Here is a 21,138-nt window from a genome sequence, read left to right on the forward strand (position 1 = left end):
ATGCTCCTTCCTAGACAGTCGCTTCCCATCTTGTATGTATGGAACTGATTGTTCCTTCCTAAGTGGAGCACTTTGCATTTCTCTTTATTAAACCTCATCCTGTTTACCTCTGACCATTTCTCTAACTTGCTAAGGTCATTTTGAATTATGTCCCTATCCTCCAAAGAAGTTGCAACCCCACCCAGTTTGATATCATCTGCAAACTTAATAAGCGTACTTTCTATCCCAATATCTACATCATTGATGAAGATATTGAACAGTACGGGTCCCAAAACAGACTCTTGAGGAACTCCGCTTGTTATCCCTTTCCAGCAGGATTTAGCACCGTTAACAACAACTCTCTGACTACGGTTATCCAGCCAATTATGCACCCACCTTATCGTGGCTCTATCTAAGTTATATTTGCCTAGTTTATCAATAAGAATATCATGCGAGACCATATCAAATGCCTAACTGAAGTCTAGGTATATGATATCCACCGCTTCTCCCTTATCCACAAGGCTTGTTATCCTATCAAAGAAAGCTATCAGATTAGTTTGGCATGACTTGTTCTTCACAAACCCATGCTGGCTATTCCCTATCACTTTATTAATGGTACAAAATGGTACCATTTAACAATGGTATAAAACAAGGTGCTTGGGGCCTTAAATTAATAGGTAACAGATAATGATGAATAATAATTAAATCGCGCTATAGAATACACCAAGCACACTTAAAAAGTTACTTTCTGCTCTGGAGATATTCCTTTTATTTAAAATGGGGACTATCATGAAAATATTTCTATATTTCAATAGACATTTTAAGCACACCTATTGCACCTCATTTTATTTGGAAATCTACTTCATCTAGACATTCACATTATTATTACAAACCGTTAGGAGGTGCTTGTGCCCAAATAACTAGGTGCTCTTTACATGGTTTAAGACTGGCTAAAATGAGACATTTCAGCAACAGGAAGTATATAGTCTAGCCCCAGGATTTTCAGTAGCAGTCAATTACCCAATTCTGAGAGCCAGAAATCTGCAATTATATTAGCTGCAATGTATAGATAGTTAGATATATTGGTTAATTATGATGCTGGCATGTGACTCAGAGATGTTTTGGGCTACGTAGGGCTGAAAAAGGACCTCAACAGGTCATCTTCTCCAATCCCTTGCATTCAATATCTAAATAGTGACCATCCATGAAAGGTGTTTCTCTGCTCTTAAAATCTTCAATGATGGAGATTCAACAATCTCTGAAGGCAATTTATTCCAGTGGCAAACCACTGATGAAAATGTTAAACAAAACTGTATTGAGAACTAATTCCTATGGGACCCCACTTTCATCTTGACTATGAACCACCAACAGCCAGTGTCTAAGAACAGTTTTTCAACCAGTTATGCACCCACCTTATAGCGGTTCCATTATGGCTGTATTTCCTAGTTTTTTTATGAGAGGTCATGTCTTACTAAAGTCAAGATACGCTACATCTGCAGCTTTCCCTAATCCTTGCCTCTCCCCGCTCCACCCATAAGGCTTGTTACCCTGTCAAAGAAAGCCTTTAGGTTGGTTTGAAATGATTTGATCTCATGACAAATCCATGTTGGCTGTTACTTATCACATGTACCTCTCTTTATTTAAACAGAAACTTTTAGCCTCTTAGTTATGGCAAGAGGGGAAGTTTTACAAAAAATACTGTAGAAGAAGTCACCACTGAGTTCCTAACTACTAGCTTGCTGCTATCATACCAATTATATGTGCTGGTCTCTCAGGCTGGGCATCTTACAGAGCCTATGTATTGGCAAGGATAAGTCTCCACTTCTGTCAGAGTGCAGACACTGCCTCCTCTCATTCCACAGGGCTGTCCAGACATGTATCAGGCTCATCACATTCAGAGAGCGGCATGAATTGAAATGATGTCATCAGCTTATTAGGAATTCTGCCAAGTAAAGGCTAATAGTATTTCTCACCCTTATATTCTTCCAGTAAGATGATACTACTGTTCAAAAATTATTATTAATTACTGTAAAAAATTATCACAACTGGAAAGATACAAAGTGTTAGTGGAAAGATAAGGGTGTTACATGTGGGCTGACACTGGTTCAAATTTAAAATCTGGGTGGATTCAAAGAATGCTTATCCAGCAGGAAGAAATGAATGATGTCTGGTTGCCAGAAAGAATAATCTACAGATCACCTGCCAGGCTATGGTATAATAATAGAATGCCCCGGCCACACACCTCCCAAATAAAAACGTGCCTGAGGAAATATACTAGCCAGGAAGGTTCTCAAAGTCTTGAACATAGCCAGGTCTCTCCCTGTTAAATATCAGCTTAAGATCAATCCACCACTCTGCTGGCAATCAGTGTAGAGGAATACAGGCTGCATGTAATATGATCATAGGCTGGCTGTTCAGTCCAGTGTGCTGCTGCATTCTGTACAAGCCGAAAGAGGCTTAGAAGCCTTTCTAAGAGGGAACTGATCTTTGTAACGATACGAGCATGTGCTGCTGTTCCAAACGACTATGGAGTAAGTAAGGATGTAGACTTTACAAGTTACGTCCCTAAAACACTGTCAAACAACATGCAGAACATGACTTCCCATGGAAATAGCACAGCTGAAAGAAAGCTGTGGTTCTTAATGTGGGAAACTACAAATTCCCCCCCTCGTACAGTGGTGACATTAAGAGGGAGAGAACATCTATCTAGTAGCAAGACTCCTTACTTGTCTAAGCAGATCTGAATATCCAGGATTCTACTACCATGGCCTTAAATTCAGACTTAAGTAAAATAATTGTTATGTTTTGATATTGCTGCTTTTTGTTGAGAACACTTTCAGTCTCAGTTATGTTAAAGATGCAAGAAACTCAGAGGGGAAAAAAAAGCTCGGTGACCTATCTCTAACTCAGGGCTACTCGACATCCAATCCGTGGCCTGTTTGTTTGCAGCTCATGGTGTGGTTTGGGTTTGTGCAGGGCTCAACATGGGGCTGGCGGGTGGGATCCTTTGAACATGGTCTCCACTGGGAACATGCTCCACAACGGCGATGCGTCTCCCAGGTGGGGTGAGCACTGAAAGACGCAAGCGGACAGGCTGGCTGGAACAGATGCGTACAGGGTGTTGGCATTTCTAGCCCGCAGAAAGGAGGTGCTAGGAGTGCCGGGGCATTGTGGGAAGTGCTGGCTGCTTAGCCTAGTGGGCAGAGCGTGAGAAGTGCTGACTGGCTCACACTGGCCACGTTTGGGTCTGGTGCTGTGGCTTAAGGCTTAATCTTTGTATCCATGCCTGTCAGTGTGAAATAAGCTATTTGCATATATTTCCATATATTTGCATGTTTACACAACCACACTTAAGTTGCAGCCCTCAGCATGTGCTGTATCATTGTGGCCCCTGGGGCTTCCAAAGTTGAGTAGCCCTGATCTAACTATTGATTTTTGTGATGTGATGCAAATGCATATTATATTTATAGTCACTGCTTAGGTGTGAGCATGCCCAATGCACTGGAGCTGGAATATGGCTGGGTACTGTCAGGCAATAGTGGTGATGCTCAGACTCTCCTGCCCTAGCCGGGCAGCATGGCCCTGAATTCTTCCTTTCCTTTGTACCAAATGTCAGAAGTCCAGATACCAATACAGAAGGGATGGCAGACTGGTCATGGAATACACATCTGCATCACATCTCAAAGGACAACAGTTACAGTAGGTAACCACTTTCTAAGAGTAGATGCAATTGTATGTTCTACATAGGTGACTCACAAGCTATTCATAGAAGATGGGGCTTGGAGTTTATTTAAACAAATGTCTACTATAGAAATGCTACCTATATTGACTGAGCTCATTTGGAATCAGCTCATATCCTTTGGGGAGACGTAGCTGGGGATACTTCATATGCTATCATGATACAGGAAGCTATCCATCTGGACACAGACTCTGAAGAGACTGCGTGGCCCTTCGTTCAGCCTCCATAGGAGACTAGTAAACAAGATGAGTAATGGAATGCTATGGGGTCTTATCTAGCTGATAAGCTAAACACTGCCTGACATCCAGCGTGACACACATTCTCTAGGTGTTCAATGCTGCTTAGGGAAGGAAACTGGTCAATACACAGCTTGTTTCAAGAGTTATTGGGAAACCACTAAAGATAAAAAATCAGGGTGAGGCCATAGAGGTAGATTGTCTTTAGCTAACTGTGTGTAAAAGTGCTCCATCATCATGTCTGTAACTCCCTCCCTCTCCTTGAAGGGCAGAAAATTGTTGCTTAGACTATATTAAAGTTCCAGCCACTGGGACTCCTTTCAAGAGTCTTACTACCACCAACTATCCATAGCCGGGCAGAGGCAATTACAGCACTGTATCTAAGTGACTCTCACTGAACTAAGCACAAGACCAGGAGACTGAGGAAGTAACAAATTCTCCAGGATACCTTGGAAAAAGTCCAGCTTTCGATGAAGTCTCCAGGCTAATGCCCATATTAAGAAGCACTTGATTGAAGAGGTCACTCTGATGGAAGGCTTCTAACTAGGGGGTAGGACTTATCAGATTGCTGCAGAAAATTGCTCTTCTTCCTCGTCTAACCATGCAGCAACCTCACCATGTGAAACCGGGAGCTGAGCACTGGATACAAAACATGACCATGATGCTAAGTCAGGCAATCAGGAAGATGAGGAATGGGTGTGCAGGTTTGAACCAATATTCACTCGGTGACACTAATACCCAATAAGAATGAGCTTGGCATGGTCCAATTTCAGCATGAGAACGACGTGAAGGATGACCAGAATTGGTGGAAGGGAATAGAGGTGTTCCAATTTCTAGTTCATCCCAGACTGAGAGGCATTTGGGAACAAAGAGACAGCATTGGTAAACAGGTTGATTTATTGGGATGCCTCAAACTGCAGATATGGACTCTATGATAGTGGGCTGCGGGGACCATTCGTGATCCAGTAAGAAAGTTCTGCTGAGGTGATCCACCAAGTGATTTTGGATTTCAGGCAAATGAGCAGCCATGGGCATGATGTTTTCCAAGATGCACAATTCTCAGAGACTGATTGCCTCCTGACACAGCACATAATTTCATCATAGTGGTATTGTTTGTATGAAAACCCCAAAGTCCCTGATGTGAAAAGTGTGACAGACACACTATGGATGGCACAAAGCTCCAGGAAACTCCAATATGGGGGAGACATCAGTGTCAAAGAGGAATGAATGGGGAAATCAGCACCAGTTATACTGAATTAGAGACACTCCCATTCACTACCGGGAGACAGGCTCGTACGAAACTCCATGAAGGAATCTGTCCCCAAAATAGCAATGTTGAGAAGGCCTTTGCTGCAGGGACTGGCATCAGCCTCGTTTCATAGTCTGAGGACTCAGTGTTGTGCGCTATGGTGCCAATGAGCCTGACATGGCCAGAAGGAGCCAAATGTACTACAAAGAGTGAGGCAGTAGAAGCCATGGCAGCAGCAAACTCTTGAATTAGTGAAGAGTCCGGAGGAGAGGAGAGGCTGCTTGCATAGACTGCCCCTCTGCATTCAGCAGGAGTTCTGGGGTTGGGGAGATTTTAACAAATCAGGTACCCACCTGCCAAGGAAAGCTGGTGCTGGTGATGTGAGCATTGAGGAGAAGGTGCTGACTCAGGTATGAGCGCAGATTCAGTTAGGCAACAGCCCAGACAACCCCATTACAGGGCTTGTGGTCAAGCAAATTCCACTAAGTCCTGTTGTGATGGTGCATCGGGGAGCCCCCGACTCTGCACCCTCATCTGCAGCCAGATGTGACCCTCCGCCAGCCAGTAGAGTAAAAGGGGTTTATTGCTTCTCCGAGATACAGCACTGCACAGGCTCGAAGTTGACGTAGGAGCCAGGGCAGACAGCCTTAGTCCTCTTGGGAGGAAGAGGTTCACAGGCTCTTGAACCCCCCCGCCCCCATCTTGGACTTAGTCTGCTTTCTTCATGCTTACCCCAGCCAAGAATGCTCCTTCTCCCAGGCACCAGTCATTCACTCCCCCTGGACAACCACACCCCTTCCTTTGCTCAAGCTCCTTCCCCATGGCAGGTGTGAAGTGGCTGGACCATTGCCTTCGTGTCTTGGCTCAGGGGCCCCCATCCCCCACTGGGCCCTGCACAGACCACTGTGTCACATCTGTGGCATGCCTACCCACACAGGCTTCTCTCTTGGGCCTCCAGCCTGAGAGGCAGCCGTTCCGCATGCTAGTGAGTACTGGGGGAAGGTGTGTGTGTGGAGGGGGAAAAGGGGAGGCAAACCCTTGCTGCCCACAAGCATTCAGGGAGTTTTGCTTGGCCTTGGAGCTCTCTCAGAACCTCACACCCCCACCAAACCCCAGCACTCTGGGCAGCCTGGATCCCCTTTCTAGAGCCAGCACCCTATATCCCCTCAGCACTGTACTCCAGCCTGGAGACCCCTCTTCCACCCAAATTCCCTCCCAGAACATGCACCTCTCACTCCTTCCTGCTCTCAAATCCCTTGGTCCTGGCTCAGAACCTGCATCCCCTGCCCCAGCCCAGTGAAAGTGAGTGTGGGTACTGGAGAGCAAGTGATGGAGAAAGGGGGGGAATGGAGTGGGTGGGGCCTCAGAGAAGGGGTTGGGTTTCAGGGAATGGGAAGGGTAGATCATAGGTTGCCCTGACATTTAAAAAGTGCTCTTGGACATAAAAAGGGTGGAGACCACTGAATAACAGATCATCAATGCACTGTTATTGCATGCATGCATGGAAGATGGTCTTATCATCAGACTGTTAGCAATTTTATGAAATAATGCAACTCATTAATTTAATAATGTTGCTCAAAGAGATTACAAGGAGATTTATAAAAGGGCAGGAATTCTAAATCAGTAGAAAAGAAACAAATGCTGAACTTCCAACACCTCCAAGAAAGACCTTTTCTGTGTATACACAATTAGCTTTTGTATCAGATGATAACTTCTGAGTTGAAAGAAAAAAAATGAGGCATGTCCAAAAAGCACCTCATTCTACTACTAATTTCTTGCTGCAAACCAGATTTACATTTAAAACCAGTTAAAGGCTGACCAGATAGTGAAAGATATTGAATGTCAAAAATAAAAAAGGAAATTGTGACAATTGTTAATCTATAGAAATGGACCCAAAACTAAAAAATTAAACATTGCTACCAAAAGTTATGGTCTATCATTAAACAATTTCTTGTGCCAATTCTTGCTGTATAAAAACTTACAGTGCACTTTCCATATCTGCTATACTTCCTTCCATTTTCTGTCACTATGTAGAGATAAATGAAGTTGTCATGGGATCCTACTGCAAGTAATGTGCCATCTATAAAAAAAAGTTCAAAAGAGAATGTAATAATATTTTTGTGATAATGAATGATTTCATATTTAATAACAATGCACTATTATTAACCATGTAATTGTGCATGTGCAAGAACCCAAGGATATGTAATTAACTGTACTACTTTCTAATTGGTTTCTTACTTTTCTCCTCTTTAATGGTGGTTGTGATTGTGGAGTAAGTGAGTTTGCTTCCCACTATGTCTTAGATAAACAGGGCTACCATTGGACAGGGAAATAGTCTAGTTAATTAATCCTCACGATTGTGCTGGATGTCTGAAAATAGCTGACAACGTTATCTCCACAGATCAGGGTTTTTTAAAAACCTAAACTTATTACAAATAAACCAATGTTAATTACATACCAACCAAAGGCTAACTACACAACAGCTTCAACAAAGTCATCCTAGCACAGTATTTAAACTTTCTAACAATAATAAAGGTCCATTAACCATTTCACTGCCTAGGAACATGATCAAACTCCTCTATAACACCAATGAATGTTAGTGCTCTGAAATGAAATGCTGTTGTCAGTAAATAGGGCAGCAGTAGAGGAAAGTTTTGCCCAATTTACTTGACACATTATGAAACAGCAAACATGAAACAGGCTTGCAAGACTTCTCTTCCATCCAGCCAGAAGAGAGAATTAAACTACAGCCTATTTTGTCAGACTCTCATAAGATGACGTTGGGTTTTATTCAATGAGAGGGTACCTTTCCACATAGTCTTCAAATGAATAATTTAATAGCAAATGCCCTTTAGTTTGAGAGAGACAGAAAGCAAGAGGCCTGAATTTAACTTTGTTTTACACTAACACATTTTAAAAGTTAACTAAAAATAATTATAATAAAAACTTTTAGATCTTAAAAAATCCAAAGTTACAAATACATCTTAAAATCAAGCTTTCCTTGCTTCATTTAGTTTCTACCTCCTCAGTTTAGTTATAAAAGTCCTCTGAAAGAAATGATGACACCACATCATAACCATATATATCTATACGAGGTGGTGCTGTGTGAGGCAACAACGATGTTTGCAGAGATAGAACAGCAAATATAAAACAGTGAATTGCAGGCAAAATGCAAACAAATCTGTAATGGTTAATTTACACATATATTTTGTTAATGAGCTTAAACAATTGTGGAAAAGCTCTCTTGTTCCCAGGAGTGGCCCGAGGCCGGCTGCAGCAGCTGGCACCCCAGGCGGAATGCGCGATCGGCACCCCCACCTGCACGGCCGTCAATGGCCGTGACGTAATCATCGGGCGCCCAGGCACCCTGTGATGTCATCATCAGGTGCCCCGTTGAAGGCTCACGGGCCTTCACATGGGCCATCCCTGCTTGTTCCCTATTAATGGAGGGCAATTTGAAGCACGTATAACACAAATAGCTCAACAGCTCTGGAGAAATCTAGCAAAAATATATATTTTATTTGAATTAAAACATGCAATGATGATGAGATTCCCAGAATATACAGAAGTTTGCCTACCTACTGAGTAGCGCATCACTGAAAGCTGTTCATTACCATCAGTGTGTATTGAAACCAGATCTCTTGTTTCTGCATCCAAAACAAACCACCTGTTAAGAACAGAGTTTTACTGTTACTTCTGTTTAAACAAAACCTAAAAATATTAAAGCTACTGATCACGGAATTCTATCTCATTGCTTATTAGCGTCCTATGCTTTCAATGTCCATATTAAGTTGTTTTGATTAAACATTTTCTCTTTGGTTTCTGGGTTTACAAATTGATAAGTATCCATCACTGGAATATATAAGCATGCCAAAATACCACTATACAGGTTGGACCTCTCTGGTCCCGCACCCTGAGGGCCTGACTGGTCCCTAACAAGGAAATTTGCTGCACTAGGGGAAGTCCCCTGCCACACTGTCTCTCCCTACTTTCAGCTCCAGCTGCCCTCCCTGAAAGGCTGCTGTGGTCCTGGCAGGCAGGGCTGCTGCGGTCCTGGCCCTGCTACCGCGCCTGCTGCAGCCCCAGCAGCACTACTGGGGCTCTGACCCTGGTCCCCAGCCCTGCCGGGTTCCTAGCTGCCAGCCCTCTTGCCACTGGGGCTCCCAGCCAGGACTCCTTGGGTCCAGGAACATCTGTAGTCCTACTGGATATTGCCGGACCAAAGCCTTTGACTTGGTTGGTCCAACCTGTATATGTGTATATACACATACACACATTCTTGAATACTAGAGTAGTTATAAGTATATCATGTAATGTATACAATTCATATGCTGGTGGAATGTGATGTGTTTGTAGAAGGTCCCTGTTAGAGCCCATTATGCAGCTTCAATTATAACCTCACATTTTCACATAATTTCTGAAAAAGTCACATTTGGGCCTGAAATTTTCCATCGTTGCTCTTTACCTGCAGATGAATTCTTCTGGAAAGTTTAAACAAAATATCTGCTCTAATTTTTTAGTTCATACTTTTCTCCTTTTAGAAAAAAAAGTAGATAAAGCTACAGCTGAAGTTTGAAACTAGTGGTTTTTTTCCTTATTTAGAAAAAGTGACTTTGATTTAAAAACTTGCATTGAACTGTGCATATACAATGGAGGTGAGTAAGGAGCAGGGAGAAAAGCAATCTGCAAGTACCCATTTGAGGAAGAAAGTGAATTCTGATTTGGTATTTTCTGCAATCCTTCATCTTTACTTTCTGTGAACAATTACATTTTCAAATAGAAAAAATGCACTATTAACCCTGTGTAGGTTAACTATATAAATTACCTGGCATTTCTGCTGTTCCAAGATTAGGTGAACCATGTAACTAATTAAATACAGCACAAATTGAATTGTACAAGTATAATTGACTATACTCTTCAAAATCCATGACGTGTTAATTAGTTTTGTAAAAAACATAAATTACAGGGTGAGGTGCAAACCTTATTTTCTATTGTGATATTCTACATTAGATATTTGAATAATCTGTAGACCAAGAACATAAGAACAGCCGTACTGGGTCAGACCAAAGGTCCATCTAGCCCAGTAGCCTGTCTGCCGACAGTGGCCAGCACCAGGTGCCCCAGAGAGGGTGGACCGAAGACAATGATCAAGCGATTTGTCTCCTGCCATCCTTCTCCAGCCTCTGACAAACAGAGGCCAGGAACACTATTTCTATCCCCTTGCTAATAGCCTTTAATGGACCTAACCTCCATGAAATTATCTAGCTTCTCTTTAAACTCTGTTATAGTCCTAGCCTTCACAGCCTCCTCTGGCAAGGAGTTCCACAGGTTGACTACATGCTATGTGAAGAAGAACTTTCTTTTATTAGTTTTAAACCTGCTACCCATTAAAGATTATTCAGCAGAGCAGTTCAGAAAGAATGAGGATTTTCATTGCAAACTTGTACTGAACTCAATTTTAAAAGAAAAAAAACATACATTATTACTGTAAATAATCTGGTCTACTCTAGTACTGAGCATGCACAATAGAAAATTGTCCACAGTTTGACACAAACACATAGACACTGCATGCCAGTATGAAGCAAGGTAGATGATTCTAGGAAATTAGGAAGTATTGCTTAGAGATGAATTTGTCTACAGCAAGGAACTTAAAGGGCCTGTTAACCAAGAGCTGTTCTTGATTGTAGGCATAGCCCTGAGCAAAGGGTGGGTGTGTAAGCTGCACTACTCTAGTGGTCCCAACAACCACTGTGATTGAGAGATGTACCTCTTTGCTTTCACCCTTCCAAAAACAGAAGGGATGGACACTTCAGCTTTTTTAATAGTTTTTTTTAATAGAAAAAAACCCCACCCTTACACATTCAAGTTTTGACTCCTTGGAAGATTCTATGGCTATTGGAGAATAAATGAAATTAGGGCATCTCAAGCAAGTGAAAGATGAGCAACTGTGAAAGGAAGAGATTTTTTAATGTGTTTTTCATGAGAGCCCAATTCACTTCCATGCCTAAGTGAAATTAGGGGGAAAGAATGTCCTAGGCTATGTCTAGACTGCAGCGCGTATCCACTTCGCCGAAAAAAAATTCAGAAAAGTGGACATACTCTTTCGCCGTCCCTGTAAGCCTCATTCTAGGAGGCATGAGGGATGTGTCGAAAAAGCAGGTTTTTCTGAAATTTGGCAGCGTGTAGATGTGCCAAATTTCAGAAAAGCCTCTTCTGACAGAAAAGCAGAAAAAGATATGCAAATTGCAGTTTGCAATTTGCGTATCTTTTTCTGACTTACCTTTGTAGTCTAGACATAGCCTTATCTTACCCCACCTTTTCAATTAATGTATGGCAGATCATAACACTCACGTTTTACATCTCCCAAGAAGGGCTTCTCAAAGCCAGGAAAAATGAGACTTGACAATCCAAATATTTCAACAGTAATAAAAAAAACTGAAAAAAGGTTAATCTCTTGCAAACCCTATCCACCACTTTTCAAACCGCCTAGTTTCACACACATAATAAGGAAGGAAAAAAGGGCTTAAAACCCAGTATTTCAAATGCCTTTACAGATCACTTCTGCAATTCAGGAAAACATTATCCCTTTTTCCTTTTGCCTCATCATAAAAACCCCAAATATACTTACCTTCCTGAGTGCGTTCCTATTGCTACCACTGTTCCACTTGGATGGAAATCAGCACAGTGCCCTGGTTCCTGTAAGAGAAAGGCGTAGTTTTATGATTAATGTCAAATGTATTAATATTCACAACCTTCGCTACATTCAAGCAATGTTAAAAGGTCTCATATTAGCTGACAAAAGAACGAAAGTGAAGTCAGTTCTGAAAGGCCAGGTTTAACTCACAACATAGGTTTTTTTATCATCACAGTATTCATTATTCATATATTGCCACATGAATTTCAAGCAAATGACAAGGCAAAGTTTTTACCACTAAACTTACAATTACCGGAGTAATATGGCAAGATAAATCAGTATATTATGTACAAATAGAGAAAAAAGGGGAAACTGCTAAAGCAGAGCATTCCAAATTCTGATTTTTTTCCCCACTATTCTAGTTCATTACAAAGATTATTCCTGGTTACCATCACTGAGTAGTGTCATTATATAATGGAGAACAATGCTTAATAAATTTGTTATTTTTAACAGTCTGATGGAGACTTTTATAAGAACAGAACCTTTTACACAATTCTATTTTTTTGAAGAAAGCACGGAACTTTTTTTTTTAAAAGACAAGACAAAATAAAACAAGAAAAATAAAGCATCAGTTAAACAAGTCATTCTCAGCCTTGTTCACAGAAATGTTATAAGATCCTCAACTTCCCTGTTTCTGAGAGTGTGTTTTGGTAGGAAATATTTCCACACAGTTACATTTCTATAGCACTTTGTGTACTATTAAAACTAATCAAGGTGCTAAGTATTACTGAGTTTCTTGAACTCACATTTATATTTTTCAGAGGTAAGAAGCTCATCATTTTAGTGTTATAGTTTCCCACATTTTGCTTGTCTGTGCAGGATATGCTATATATGTTAAAATAATATTTCAGAAGCATTTGAAATTAAGTACTTTCTCTCCAGTTGTTATTTTTAAACTCAATGACATTACTGAATAAAGCTCACATACATCTAGCAGTCTGGTCCATTCTAATGTGTGGTCCACAGAGTTCCACATACAAACTTGCCTATCTTGAGCACATGTTAATAACAAATCTTTGAAAGGATGTGTTGCCAGACCCCAGAGTTCATCTGTATGACCCTGAAAAGGAAACACATTATTTAGTTAACATAGTTCCAAGAAATATACCAGTAAACCCCCTTCTGCTCTCAAAAAAAAAATCTTGTGATTTAGGTCTTGAAAGAAAATACATACCAGGGGAAACATTTAAATCTGAAGTGAGAAAAATATTGTGCTCACCTGTACCTCTACTTGGAAACCATCATTAAATGTTCCCCGCAAAATAAAGTTTCGTGAAGTGCCAACTAAAAACTGATCTGCTTTTCCTTCTGCTACTGCTCTGATTGTCCCATATTGATCAGGAACCTAGGAAAACAAATTTCCGTAAAGGCATATCATCTTAACATATATAAATTTTTAATCTTTGAAGGATACAATTACTGTAGTTTATCATGAAGAAGTAATCAACAGGAGGTGCAGTTTCCAGTTAAAAAGGAATAATCCAACCTATTTAACAACAGGATAATGACCACATTCAGCAGCTGGGTTGACATATTCAAGCCTGAGTTCACAGATAACTTCCAAACTTAACTGCAATTCCATTTTATACACTTATTCTTTTTCTCACTAGAAATAATGATAAGGATCTGCCTGCACCTAAATTTGGGAGTACAACCACCACAACATTTAATGAAACCCATTAATGACTGCTTTTAAAGAACATCACCAAAAGAAGCCAGAAAGAGGAGGATGTTCACACTATGCTCTCAAAACCTGAAAGTCTGTGAATGTTAGGGTCATTGGAGACAAGGTGGGTGAAGTAATATCTTTTATTGAACAGAATTTTGTTGATTAGAGTAAACACCAACTGAGACTGAAATTTGTGTTACATTTGGTAATTTGAGCAATATCAATAATCGTCTCTCCACATTCCCTTTACTAATGTGCTGGGTACTCTAACATATAAGGTGTTTTGTGTTGAAAAGCCCTGCCAGCATCTTGAATAAATAGCTTTCTTAATGATGATTATTTTATTTTTATGGCTGTTGTTCAGATTAATAATTAGAAAAGGAACTCTCAGAATAGGGAAACATATAGTAAAGTAGAACAGCATTGTGTAATACAGGGCAAACAAACAGTAAATAAAAATGATTATAGGCCAGAGTAGTTGCTGTTCATCAAAAGTTAATAAAGTAAGGAAGCATTTGGTAGAAACTACACAATTTTTCTTTCAGATTTTCAGCTATTTATTCAAGATGCTGGCAGGATTTTTCAATACAAAACACCTTATATGTTTAGAGTACCCGGCATATTAGTAAAGGGAATGTAGAGAGACGATTATTGATATTGCTCAAATTACCAAGTGTAACATAAATTTCTGTCTCAGTTGGTGTTTACTTTTAGATACATTTGTTAAGATACTAATTAGCGTCATGGTACTTTAAAAAAAGACTGGGATTTACTAAATTCTGTGCTACATTTAATTTCCCAAAATCCTGTGAAATCATCATTGTGTTAAGCTGATACTGGTTCAAAAGAAAACATAGTACAAAGTATTAAGATAATGAATATCTAAAAGGAATAAAATATTCCTTTTAACTTTGTTGCTACAGAGTATCAGCATCAGGTTCTCAAACAAACTTTAAAATATAACAAGGTGAAATTTTTATTTTAGAGACATAACCATGATTCTCTTGGTTTTGTCATATACCAAAATTGTGTACATGCCATACTTTGAAATTGTAGTAACTAATTTTGATCAAGCAAATTACCGTTAAAGTAACTATGATGTTAAAAGCACTTCCTCACACCAACCACTATTTCTTAGGAACAGAATATTGCTGTATATTCTATAAGCAATTTATCATATGTAAAGGGACATTAGCTGACTAACAGTGTACAGGAAAGTGTGATGAGAGTATATCTCGATTACTTTGCTTTTGTCCAGAATCATATTTCTATCTCCAAAGGGATTATTTTGTTGTCAGGATTCTGGAAGTTGGATAGTGCTAAGATTTTTTTGGTAAAAGGATGAGTAAAATCTAAGTCAAGAAGGGCTCAGAGAAGACAATGGAAATTTCTTATCCTCCCCTCCTGATTAGTGCCTGTACCTCACTTATAATTAAATCTCAGTGTAGCTTTGTGTTAACATCTTTTATTTATATAATTTTTTAAATCTACTAAATGGAAAACAGCAAAAAGTAATGCAAAAATAATTCATAATTGTAACCCCAGACTCTGATGACCTATTTTTTCCCCTGGGTACATTATCTTGACTTAAGTATATGGGAAGGGGGAAAATTTGTGCTTCCTCTCTTACCTCTATTTCCCTTTCAGGGTTGAGATCATGATCCCAAAGAATGATTTTTCTGTCTTTCCCACCTCCAGTTAGCAGCATTCCATTCCTCATTTGACACAGTGTGAATACGCTTCCATCATGAGCTTTGATTTGTCTACTTATTTGATATACACCTACAATCATGAAAAAAAATATAATGAATGCTACTGATTTTTTTCCAGTTTGGATTTCACAAAACTTTTTTATTATGGAACAAGAACTAAGTGGCACTATAAAATACAAATTTTACTGGATGTCTGAGCCTGTTTCAATGAGTTCTACAAACAAAAGGTGGTAGCATTTTCTTACAGAAAAACAGATGATAAAACATCTGTATGATTATTTTGTGAGGTTGTTACTAAAATTTCTTTTAATTCGTTGCTATCTAAGGGAAAGCATTTGTCAAAAGGGGCAAGAGAAACTTCTAACAATTACTTCTGTGAACCAGAGAAGGAAAACATTTATCATGTTATCAAATGATTCTTTTGGCAAATGCACCCTTCAAAAATCCTTGATTTAGGTCTTATGAGAACAAAAGAAGTCAATCAATTATGGTGAGGTCTCCAGAGCACGTGACATGGCAATTGATGTTGGTACATCTAAAACTTTCTATGTACCAATTATGATTTAGTTTGAAATTCAATTAATAGGTGTTCCAAGCAAAGGAAGCAGAAAAGAGGAGAAATATCATTTTCCAGCGGTGCCTACATGCCTTCTTCAAACAAAAGAGAGTAAGAATTCACCGAAAATGGTAGGATGATTACTTTATAAATCAACTTTAGCAGCTATAGTTCACAACTTTTTCATGCGCAGTTTTATCTAATTTACTGAATTAAGATGATGACATTAATATGTAATAACAATACAGGCAGTCCCCGAGTTATGCGGATCCGACTTATGTCGGATCCGCACTTACGAACGGGGCTTTCTCGCCCCGGAGCTCGCAGGCAGCAGGACCGCCCAGAGCGCAGCGATCCCACCACCTCGACCTCCAGGGCGAGAAACGCTGCTCCGGGTGCCCTTGCTGGGGACCATCTCCAGCAGACCAGGGACACCTGGAGCAAAGCGGCAGCGGCAGCAGCAGCGGCAGCGGAGTCCCGCGCCTCTGAGGCTTTGCCAGAGCAAAGCCTCAGAGGCGCGGCACCACGCCGCTGCTGCCGCTTTGCTCCGGGTGTCTCTGGTCTGCTGGGGACCGTCTCCAGCAGGCCAGGGACACCCGGAGCAAAGCCGGGGAGGCGGAGGGGTTCCTGCGCCTCTAAGGCTTTGCCTGAGCAAAGCCTCAGAGGCGCGGCACCCCGCTGCTGCGGCTTTGCTCCCCGTGTCTCTGGTCTGTTGGGGGGGGGGGGGCAGCTAGTGCCCCCCCCCCCAGCAGACCAGGGAGATGTGGAGCAAAGCCCCGGGCCTGTGGTAGAGCAGGTGGGGCGCTGCCGGTTGGTCCCGAAGCACCGCTCCTTGGCGCTACTGGACCAACCCGGCAGCACCCCAGCTGCTCTGCCCCAGGAGTCCTGATTCAGTCGCTGCTGATCAGTTTCAGCAGCGGCTGAATCAGAACACCTGGGGCAGAGCAGCTGGGGTGCTGCTGGGTTGGTCCATTAGCGCCGAGGAGCGGCGGCGCTACTGGACCAACCCAGCAGCACCCCAGCTGCTCTGCCCCAGGCATCCCCAAGTCAGCCGCTGCTGAAACTGACCAGTGGCTGACTACAGGAAGCCCCTGTCTGGGGCTTCCTGGAATCAGCCACTGATCAGTTTCAGCAGCAGCTGACTTGGGGATGCCTGGGATTCTTAAGTTGAATCTGTATGTAAGTCAGAACTGGCATCCAGATTCAGCCGCTGTCGAAGTGATCAGTTTCAGCAGCGGCTGAATCTGGACGCCAGTTCCGACGTACATACAGATTCAACTTAAGAACAAACCTACAGTCCCTATCTTGTACGTAACCCGGGGACTGCCTGTAGTTAAAATGTTCAGAATTGAGGCCAATTTTTTTTTTTTAATGGGCTGCTTAAAGTTAGGTTTCAAAGCCCACAGTTAGGCCCCAGTTCAGTAACTTCTTGAAGCATCTGCCGAACCGTTAGTACATGAGAAGTTCCACTTAAAGTTAAGAACCTGCATATCCAATAATCAAGCACACATACCACCAATGATCATTGTGCTCATCACTGTGATCACGGTTGACAGTGTCACACATGGCACTATGCAGTGAAGTTTACAGGCCAGGCTCAATCCTGTGGGTGATGTCAGACAGCGCCAGGGCATGCACCCTGTTGTGCATCAATGAAGAGTTTGAGAACCCAATGTGACATGGCCAAAGAGCATGCAGTGCCACTTTTGAACATAACAAGTGACTGAAAAGACGTCAAATCTCTGAGATTATGACATTTAGCACAAATCCACTTGCACTGTGGGTTCTGGTAGTCTAGATCCAATGTTCCTGACTTTTCATTTCTTCCAAGAGATGGTCAATTCTGTAGTGTGGACAGCATCTTGGAGATTCTGGTATGTGGTGCTGACATTTTCTGACTTCACCACAAACAGGGCAGGATCATTATCATAGTTTTTGTTGATGAACACTTCTTGACTAACCTTGATTGTGACGTGAGGAGCAGCAAATCTAAATATCTAGTCAACAACTTAACAGAATAGTGCTGGACCAAGACTGCATTCCTGTAGCATGACTGAGGTTGCACAGACACATGGCAAAAGCTACATGAATCCTTGCATATGTACTACTATGAAGATTGTGCTGTGGACCTGATATAGCAAAATATCTGGAATACCAAATCCTTTCTGTATGAGCCAAAGTCCTGACCTGAAGACACAATTCAAGCCAGTTGGATGTTGATATAGGCCATATGAAGTGGGCAAGAGTACCCTGCTACATCTGGAACTGATTTTCAAAGGTACTGAGCACCCACAGGATTTACTGGTACTTGGCATCTTGGAAAATTAGGCCATTGCCATCAAGAGAAAAAATCTTTTAAAGATGATCATGGCAAAAGCTATTGGCATGGATGTTATCCAATTAACTAAATGCTTCATACTTTCTTAATTATATTTTTATTTTAATTAATGTTTTTAAAAAGATATTTATCTACAAAAATAGATTTGCAGTTAAAGATTTGCTTCTTAACACGACTGTCTGGCATACCAGTATAAGCCAGAATGTTTGAAATAGCTGCCAAATAAAATAATTATCTTTGAATTTAATATCTACCTGAGGGCTAAACAATGCCACTTCTCCATATGTCTATAATTGAACAAAATGTTCACGTAAATATCAAGTTCAACCCAAATAAGCAAATGTGGGTTAAAGTATATTTTAGTATCAGGATTGGAGCACCTGCTTAGCTAGAAACTGCTATCATTTGGGTTACTCCCACATTATACTATTCCCCCCTTACACAAAGGTCCTCTTAATAGAAGCTTCCTTTTTGATGGATCTTCATTTAAGACTTCCAAGGTTGCATAAAGAATGGCTCAAGAGCCAAATGTAGTCCATGGAGTCCTAAAAAACCCAGAAACTGTAGGGTGAGGACAAGTTTGATTAACTGTACATTTTTATTGCTAAGAAATTAAAACAAAATAATTTCTATTCATTTTGGACCCAATCTTACAGGGGCTGAATAGCTCTAGCAAAGTGTAAAGTGGACATGTCAATGGGAGTTGAGGGATCTCAGCCCATCTAAAACTGGGCTTCTGTCAAGGAAAGTACAAATACAAGCAAATGATATTATCATATAGAGATACTTTTAACACAAATATTTATGCAAATTTATAAGCAGGTTTTGAGGGCCTATACAAAAAGCTAGGTATCTTTGCATACGGAAGCATTTATGCCACTGAATTTCTCGATCAAATTCCACATGGCACAATATGTCATTCTTATCCTGGGCTAAGAGTCCGATCCTCTGCAGTTCTAACAATCTAGTAAAAGAATGTAGACATTTCTGTCGCTGCAATTCCAGATAAAACAGAATGCTTCTCTCTGCCTTTAACAAATGAGTCTAGCAGTAGCTGGGATTGAAATTGCATTTTCATATGCATGTGACACAAAAGAGACAAGCCAATTAACACACTTTCATATGGTTTATTTTTGCAATCCATTTCATGCAAAAAGAGATCATATTAACAGATTGTAAAACCAAAACTGACTATTAAAATTGCCTAGTCTGACCTGCATGCCACAGGGCCTGGGGATTTCAGCATTAAGATCAATGATGATAATAACTGTTGTAAAATTCAAAAGAGAAAACACTGCACATATTACGGATGGGATTATTCTTCTATTTGCCATCCTAACACAATACCTTGTATCTATGTTTTCTATAGACCACCATGCTCTAAGGCTAATTGTGATAGTACCGTACCTTTAGGTCCTTTTCCTGGTGTGGATTCTACAGTAGTCTTGCTCCATATAAGTATTATTCCACCTGAGTCTCCAGTGAGCACATCTCCATTCCCCAAAAATGCCAAACATTGCACAAATTTGGGTTTTTCATATTTCTGAAATGGAACAACAAGAGAATTTCAAGTTTAATTGTGCAGATACATGCACACCCACCTCAGTAAACAAAAGTTCATAGTTGTCATCATTTATTTCTCCATCCAGCATGTGTAACAAGGATGGTGCTCCAAATTCATAGCTGGCATGAGTGGCTCACTCCACTGACTCAAAGGAAATATATTCATTTATGAAGCTCTTCCTGGGGGCGAGGGGAGGGAGTTCTTACCCCAAAAATCCCTTGTTTTCTTGCTAGTGAATTGCCACTCCAGGTCCAAAAAAAGATGTGAGATTTGCCACACGTTATGATTGTGTTTGCGTCAGTTGGATGGAATTCCACAGCAAGCACAACTTCATTTGTAGTCTACAGAAACAATAAAAGAAATCATGAGATTAACATAATATTTATTCAGATGGATTTTTTTTTTTACATATACAGTTTCTTATATGAATACAGTTAAGAATTTTACACAGATAAAGGAGTATATAAAGCAGGGGAGGGGATCATTAGGCCCAGGGGGCTGGATGCAGCTCCCAGCTTGCCTGGATCTGCCTCCTGCAGCTCAGGGCTCCCCCCAGCATTGAGAAGCCCATGCTGGTGAGGGGTGCTTTTTTTCTTGCTTCTCATTTGTGTGCAGCCCCGAACTGATTTTTCTGTGGGTCACTGGTCCCGAACCCAAAAAGGTCCCCCACCCTGATACAGAGTATTGTGAGTAAAAATATATATTAGGGACTTGAAAGTGTAACCGTGTGAGCCCAGGCTCATTAGTTAGTGTTCACGGTTGTATACAGGCTCCCAGTACACATGGCGAGACGGCTTAGAAGCTCCTGGGGAGCCACCTGCTGACCTACACTGCTGCCTCTGACACAGAGGCAGTGGCACAGAGTGGCAGGCAGGAGACAGTAGGCACGGGGAGGCATCGTAAAAACACTCCCAACTTGTTGCTGTCTGATTTCATGACATATATGCACAGCTCATTGTTTTGGCTAATGGGAGTAAGATGGAGATAACTCAGCCAATCATAATATATTTGGCCTGAGTTCATTTATTTTCTGAAATCCTGTTAAAGTTCTCTTTGGTGTCTCCTTCCCCTTCTCTTTAATATTTTTCCCAATCACTGAAAAAACTGCATAACTCACAGATAATAAATATAGCCCCTTAGTGACACTATACATATATACTGGGACTTTTCACATGTTGGATGGATCTTTAGTGAACAGCAATAGCTAAGTGAATTTTATTATTAATTTTAGAATAAGCTTTCATTTTACCAATAAGATATTTTACAACAGATTCTCTGTTTTTACATTTTTTTTCAGATGATGATAGTCTGCTGTCCAGTAATTAATTTATGTGCAGTGAAACCTGAACAAGAAACTACCTTTAGAAGGCAATCTCCAGTGCCAGTTAAGCAAAGCACTTCA

At 40.8% G+C, this 21,138-nt stretch overlaps 1 protein-coding gene across 6 annotated transcripts in view; it reads right to left on the reverse strand.

The window, feature by feature from the left end:
• The window catches only part of EML4 (EMAP like 4), a 256,343-nt gene that overhangs the window by 22,163 nt on the left and 213,042 nt on the right, over positions 1 to 21,138 (reverse strand). For all 6 annotated transcript variants that reach the window (XM_006133977.4, XM_075925435.1, XM_006133978.4 and 3 more), the window contains 8 exons: positions 19,943 to 20,077; positions 19,580 to 19,715; positions 15,197 to 15,348; positions 13,117 to 13,242; positions 12,826 to 12,957; positions 11,832 to 11,899; positions 8,782 to 8,870; positions 7,186 to 7,283 (listed from right to left, as the gene is read on the reverse strand). In XM_006133977.4, the coding sequence (XP_006134039.1) occupies positions 7,186 to 7,283; positions 8,782 to 8,870; positions 11,832 to 11,899; positions 12,826 to 12,957; positions 13,117 to 13,242; positions 15,197 to 15,348; positions 19,580 to 19,715; positions 19,943 to 20,077 (936 nt within the window). The remainder of the gene's footprint in view (positions 1 to 7,185; positions 7,284 to 8,781; positions 8,871 to 11,831; positions 11,900 to 12,825; positions 12,958 to 13,116; positions 13,243 to 15,196; positions 15,349 to 19,579; positions 19,716 to 19,942; positions 20,078 to 21,138) is intronic.

Source organism: Pelodiscus sinensis, chromosome 3 (assembly GCF_049634645.1).
Source record: "Pelodiscus sinensis isolate JC-2024 chromosome 3, ASM4963464v1, whole genome shotgun sequence".
Lineage (NCBI taxonomy): Eukaryota > Metazoa > Chordata > Testudines > Trionychidae > Pelodiscus > Pelodiscus sinensis.